The sequence below is a fragment of the Aegilops tauschii genome, chromosome 2 (genome assembly GCF_002575655.3).
Source record: "Aegilops tauschii subsp. strangulata cultivar AL8/78 chromosome 2, Aet v6.0, whole genome shotgun sequence".
NCBI lineage: Eukaryota > Viridiplantae > Streptophyta > Magnoliopsida > Poales > Poaceae > Aegilops > Aegilops tauschii.
In genome coordinates this window covers 618,998,128-619,004,391 of record NC_053036.3, presented here as the reverse complement: position 1 = coordinate 619,004,391, position 6,264 = coordinate 618,998,128, and the positions used below count along the sequence as shown (strand labels likewise).

The following is a 6,264-nucleotide window of genomic DNA, read 5'->3' as shown; positions in this document are numbered from 1 at the left end:
GGCTAGCTCCCCGAAAGTACCGGGTATAATCTTTCGTCGACGCGCCGGAGGAGGGTCCGGCGCCGGAGGGGCAGACCCGCGGCGCCGCACGACGGGAGGAGGCATTGCGATTTTGCGAATGATTTGCTGACGTGTGAATGGGGGAACCGCCAATACCATATACTCCAACAAAATTCCACTGCCCGACAGCGGCCTAACGAAGCCCAGTGAATGGAGGGGGCAATTGGGCCGGCTAAGGTAGGGGGCTATACCAACATGAGAGGCTCGTGAAGGAAAAACCAGGCATTGCACCTTCCTCTGTTTCGAAACAGCATATACTTTTATTAAAATAATAAATTACATGATTTCCTAATAAAAAGATCTTCGTGCATGTTTTTTCGTTGTACACCAAAAAATAATCCCTTAAAATTTTCTTTACTTATTTATTTTCATATTTATCTAAGAAAAAATTATTCATCTTGAAATATATTTCCATTTAGTGTATATTTGTCATTCTAGATATAGATGATTTTCTCTACAAACTTGGACAAATTTGTGAAGCTTGACTTTCGTGAAAACTAATGCACATTATATCATGGGATGGATGGGTATGAGATAGCATCAGTCTTCACATAACCAAGCATCATGGGGCGATATATGCCGATTCAATCGCTATCAGAGGTGTTTAGGGGAGAAGAAGATATTGACGGCTATTAGAGATTTCATAATGGAGTAGCTCATGATTTTCATATTGATCTGTTATCCTCCAATGGAATTTCTTCCGTAGGTTGCTCATTGTTTTTAAAAATGTTTGTGGCAACTAGGTTGTTGCCATATATGAAAAATTGTCGCACTCACCATGGTAAAACCACTGTAAAGTAGAGTATATGAGCAAAAAAATGGAGTATATGAGCTTTGACCTTTGTCAATGTTTGATAGACCAAACATATATTTTGAGAAAATATGGGAAGCATTAATATTGTGTTGGATATAATGTCCATGCCCGCAAAATACCAAAGCAACTATTTGTGACATGTAGAAGACAAAAAGGTAAAATTGCATTGTTGTTTACTTTTTTGAGGTAAACTAGCTAATATCCCCGCACCTTGTTGCGGAAATGAACAGGCATACATTTTTTCAGCGATAAAATTCGAATATATGAGAATAATGCCCCTCAACATTCTCGTTATATATGAACGGTACATACCTAGTAATAAATGGAAGTTGGCTGCACCTTCTGACTTGGGCGCGGGGGGTGGGGGGGGGGGGGGATGTGAAGGCGTTATATGTGCTTGATGACGTAGATGACTCGTCAATATTTACGTTCAGCACATTCTTCTTTCGTCTCGTCCGGGAAGAGCCCACGAGGAGGGCCTGGACATGACACGACTCAAGCAAGGTGGCTGGTGAGAAAAATAGTGGGCGGGGAAGAGGAAGATGGATGAGCATGGGTGTGTCGTGGCGAGTGGGGAAACGTCGATTTGAAAAACTGCAACCCAGAGGACACTAGCATCCCGGTCATTAATTAGAAGAAATGTCAATTTATATAGCTGTGCTCTGGTGAGAAAAGGGCCTGAAAATGACACGCTCTTATGGGAAACAAAGGGGGAGGTGAGGGATAGGGTGCAGATGGACAAGAAACGCAGGGCTGCCCATTAATGGGCGCTTTTTCATGAAAACCGCACATGTGAAAGTTGTACGGACGACTGCGCCATTGATTGGAGAAGGAGAGGGAGAGGAACGAAATTAATGGCTAAAGTTTCATACAGATTTTATTATCCTTATCAGTAGTTCTTTTTTCAGCTTGCAAACTAACTCAGAATTTTTATAAAATTTAAGATTTTTCCTATAGGCTTTCTTTACATTGTAAGATATAGACCAGCAAAATTTCTGTGAGCTACTTTGCTACACTCTAATTCATGCACGCCTCAACTCAAGAAAAAAAAAATCATGCACGCCTAAGTCTATGGATTATACAGCTATCCGTGCCGGTTTGCGTTAGCGCTAGATTCAAGTGGCATATTGACATGGTGATCTTGTAAGTTTGGGTTTGTTGCATAATTTTGTTTGGCTTGCAATAAAGCCAGGTTTCATCTGTTTGCTAAATTACAAGATCATGTTTACAAGCTGCCAATGCTGAAAGAGCAGAAATTTCCTGGGACATGACTAAGAAGTAAGGCGTGGTGTTCATTGGCCATGCTGTTGATCAGGAACGTATAAATAATACATCATGTTGCACCAACAAAACAAGCATATCAGAGTGGCGCAGCGGAAGCGTGGTGGGCCCATAACCCACAGGTCCCAGGATCGAAACCTGGCTCTGATAATTTTTCATTTCTCTATTTATTTTTTGCTCTGCAAGTCTGCATCATCGGGAATTATCTCTGAAAATTTTTAGAAGCTCCGTGCTTCTCGTAAACCAGCTGCATCGTCCTTGATCCAGTCTCTTGTCATAGTTATGATTTTCGTGTGTACAAAGTGGAAGAAGAACATGGTTTAACAGGGGGAACCGAAAAGAATAATGACTCTTTATTTTTACAGAGGTCAGCAAAGCGCCCATGGAAGTAGCAGAGTGAGCCAAGTGCAGAACTTGCGAGGCAGTGAAGTTTCTATACTAGGATTTCATATGAACTCATAGAGTTTCGATGGAGTTTCTGCCGATTTAGATCGGAAGCAAGACCAGCGAAATTTCTATTTACTGCTGTACTTATAGAGACTCCAATTGATGCATGCCAAAACCTCTACTGATTATACATGCTAACCTTGTGAACTAACAGAGCTTTTCCAACAATTTTTATTTTTTTTGAATACAGCTTGCCATCCTCCGTAAAGAAAAGAGGAAGGATCCAACGGCACAGATTCATCTCCCCCAGTCCTCCCTCCTCTCCCGTCCAGACTCTCCAGACTCGTCAGCCGACTCCGGGGCCGCTCGCCGGCGGCCAGACCCACCGGTCCTGCCTCCTGCGCTCCCGTCCTCATTGACGGAGGTGAGCTGCTCCTCCCGCGCTTTCCGCTCGGCGCCGGGGTCTCCTCTTCGTCGCCGCTACTGAGCGCGGTCGGCATTGATTGCAACCCGCGGCGGCGGCGGCGGCGACCGGTTCCCCCGAGAGGCTGGTTGGTGCGCGCGCGCGCCGAGCGTCGCAGGTGACGCCACCCGAGCGCGGTGCCGGTGCGCCTCGTCAGGGGACACACGCACGGCCGGTCAGTCTCCCCAGAGGGCGAGACCCGCAGCACTTGCGCGCCGAGCTCGGCTGGAGACGGCCAGCAATGCCAACCGCCCGCCTGTCCTCCGTCTTCGCCTCCTCCTTCAAGTCTTCTTTACGGAAGCCACGAGCTCCCGTCGCCGCTTTGGCTGCTGCCACGGAGCGTGTGCGCGCCAGAACGCTAAGCCAGCAGGACGCGCACCACCTGTTCGACGAATTGCTGAGCCAAGCCGCCGCCGTCCCCGAACGCGGGCTGAACAACTTTCTTGCCGCACTAGCCCGTGCTCCGCCCTCATCTGCCTGCAGCGATGGCCCCGGCCTTGCCATTGCCCTCTTCAACCGCATGTCCCAAGGTGCTGGTGCACGGGTGGTGTCGCCCACGCTCTGTACCTATTCCATCCTCATGGACTGCTGCTGCCGCGCAGGCCGCCCGGACTTGGTGGTTGCCTTCTTCGGTCGCCTCATCAGGTTGGGGCTGCGCTTGGACGTCATCTCCTTCAACAACCTCCTCAAGGGGCTTTGCAAGGCCAAGCGCTCAAATGAGGCTTTGGATCTGCTGCTCCACCGGATGCCCGAACTGGACTGTGCGCCTGATGTCTTCTCCTACAGCATTGTAATCAACGGCTGCTTTAAAGAAGGTGAAGTAGACAAAGCGTGCAATCTCTTCCATGAGATGATCCAACTGGGAGTTCAACCTAATGTGGTCATCTACACCTCAATTATCGATGCACTAAGCAAGTGCGGAGCCATGGACAAGGCAGAAGTGGTCCTTCGGCAAATGGTTGATCAAGGCATTGGACCCGATGTCATGACATATAGCAGTCTGATCCATGGATATTCTACTTTGGGTCAGTGGAAGGCAGCAGTTAGGGTATTCAAAGATATGGTAAGTGTTGGTGTTCGACCAGATGCTGTCACGTTGAACTCATTTATGGATTCACTTTGCAAGCATAGAAGGACAAAGGAAGCTAGAGATATTTTTGACTCCATGGCTGCAAAGGGCCACAAACCTAATATTGTCTCCTACACTATTATGCTTAATGGGTATGTTAAAGAAGGATGCTTCGATGATATGACTGGTCTCATCAATTCGATGCTACAGAATGGTATTGTACCTGATCACCATGTTTTCAACATACTGATCAATGCATATTCTAAACGTGGGCTGATGGATGAGGCTATGCACATGTTCGAAGTAATGAAGCAACAAGGAGTAAACCCAGATGTAGTTGACTATCTAGTAGTAATGGATTCACTTTGCAAAATGGGTAAGATGGCTGCTGCTATGGATAAATTTAATCAGATGATCAATCAAGGAGTTTCACCTCATATAGGCATTTACCAATGTCTGGTTCTGGGTTTTTGCTCTCATGGCGATTTTGTGAAAGCCAAGGAATTGATCTCTGAAACAATTAATAGAGGTCTGTGTTCTAACAATGTTCTCTTCTATTCTATAATAAACAACCTGTGCAAAGAAGGAAAGGTAACGGAGGCACAAGATATGTTTGACTTCATTGTAGGTATTGGTCATCAACCTGATGTTATTATGTACAATTCACTGATGGATGGATATTGCCTTGTTGGCAAGGTGGAGGAAGCACTGAGAGTACTTGATGCTATGAAGTCTGCTGGCCTCCAACCTGATGCTATTACGTATGCTATACTTCTTAATGGCTACTGTAAAATTGGCAAGATCGCCGATGGATTGAGTCTTTTCAGGGAAATGTCACTCAGCGGGGTTAAGCCCACGACTATTATGTACAGCATTATACTTGATGGGCTGTTTCGCTCCGGGAGAACAGTTTCTGCAAAGGAAAAATTCAATACGATGGTTGAAAGTGGCTTACCAGTGGACGTTCGCACATACAACATAGTTCTTCATGGACTTTGTAGAAACAATTGCACTGGTGAAGCAATAGAGTTGTTCAAAAAATTATGTGCAACGAACGTGAAGATTAATGTCATAACATTCAATACCATGATTTCTGCAATGTTTAAAACTAGGAGAATTGAAGAAGCCAAGGATTTGTTTGCTACTATACCAGCCATTGGGTTGGTGCCTTCTGTTGTGACCTACACTGTAATGATGACGAATTTCATAAAAGAAGGGTTGCTGGCAGAGGCTGATGATATGTTTTTAGCAATGGAGAAGGCTGGCTGTGCTCCTGACTGCAGGCTGCTAAATCATGTAGTCAGGGTGTTGCTGGAAAAAGGTGCAGTTGTAAAGGCTGCAACTTATCTTGCTAAACTTGATGCGAAAGAGCTGTCACTTGAAGCTTCAACAGTTTCGTTAATAGTATCTCTCTTCTCAAGGAGAGGCAAATTAAGGGAGCACGTAAAATTGCTTCCGGTAAAGTACCAGCCTCCTGAGATGTTGGGCTGACAATTGATATAGTATTACTTGAAACTTCGTACTGGAAAACAAGGTGGCATTCACTCATAGCTGACACAATGACATTGCCCCACCTGCCTTTTCTGGAAATGCAGATATTTCATCGCTTTTTTTATCAATATTAATTCCTTTTGTTGCTGTTTGCTGATGTCATGTTCGTAATTAAAATAATAAGCCTGGGCCTGCGCGCTGAGCATCATATGAGGTTCCCTCTTTTTGTGATGAAGATGGCGTAACGCTGATCTGGAAAGTTTGGATATGTGTGTGTCATATTAGGCCTATCCAGCGTATCCAAGTTTGTGGCAAAATACTTGGTTAGTTGCCTCTGGGAATACCCAAACTCGGTGCTTATGCATTAATTTATGCAACATGAAGGCTTGACCAAGGAGTGCAACACAAACCAGATATGAAATAGCCTGTTTAACAACTGTGAGAGGGTTGATGCACGGCGTTTTCTCTCTATCGATGATATAAAATAGTCTGTTCACTCTTAAAACTTCAACTAACCTATGATCTCTCTCTCTCTCTCTCTCTCCATAATGTTACAGAAAACTAGGATTGCTCTATATTAGATGCTTGCATTATTGAAATTTAACAACCATCGCATGGAAAACCACTTTTGTCACCAATGATATCGTGGTTATTTTCAGTAATGCATCTCTCAACAGTAGTGCTAATTGTGTTGTATTC

At 45.0% G+C, this 6,264-nt stretch overlaps 1 protein-coding gene across 1 annotated transcript; it reads left to right on the top strand.

Moving 5' to 3' along the window:
* Positions 1–2,840: 2,840 nt before the first annotated feature.
* LOC109771594 (uncharacterized) lies at positions 2,841–5,776 on the top strand. Its single transcript, XM_020330291.3, has one exon. The coding sequence runs from the start codon at positions 3,247–3,249 to the stop codon at positions 5,563–5,565; it is 2,319 nt and encodes a 772-aa protein (XP_020185880.1). The 5' UTR covers positions 2,841–3,246; the 3' UTR covers positions 5,566–5,776.
* Positions 5,777–6,264: the final 488 nt, after the last annotated feature.

Excerpts from the sequence above, each read along its gene's own strand:
- LOC109771594 (XM_020330291.3), top strand. The coding sequence starts at position 3,247 with ATGCCAACCGCCCGCCTGTCCTCCGTCTTCGCCTCCTCCTTCAAGTCT.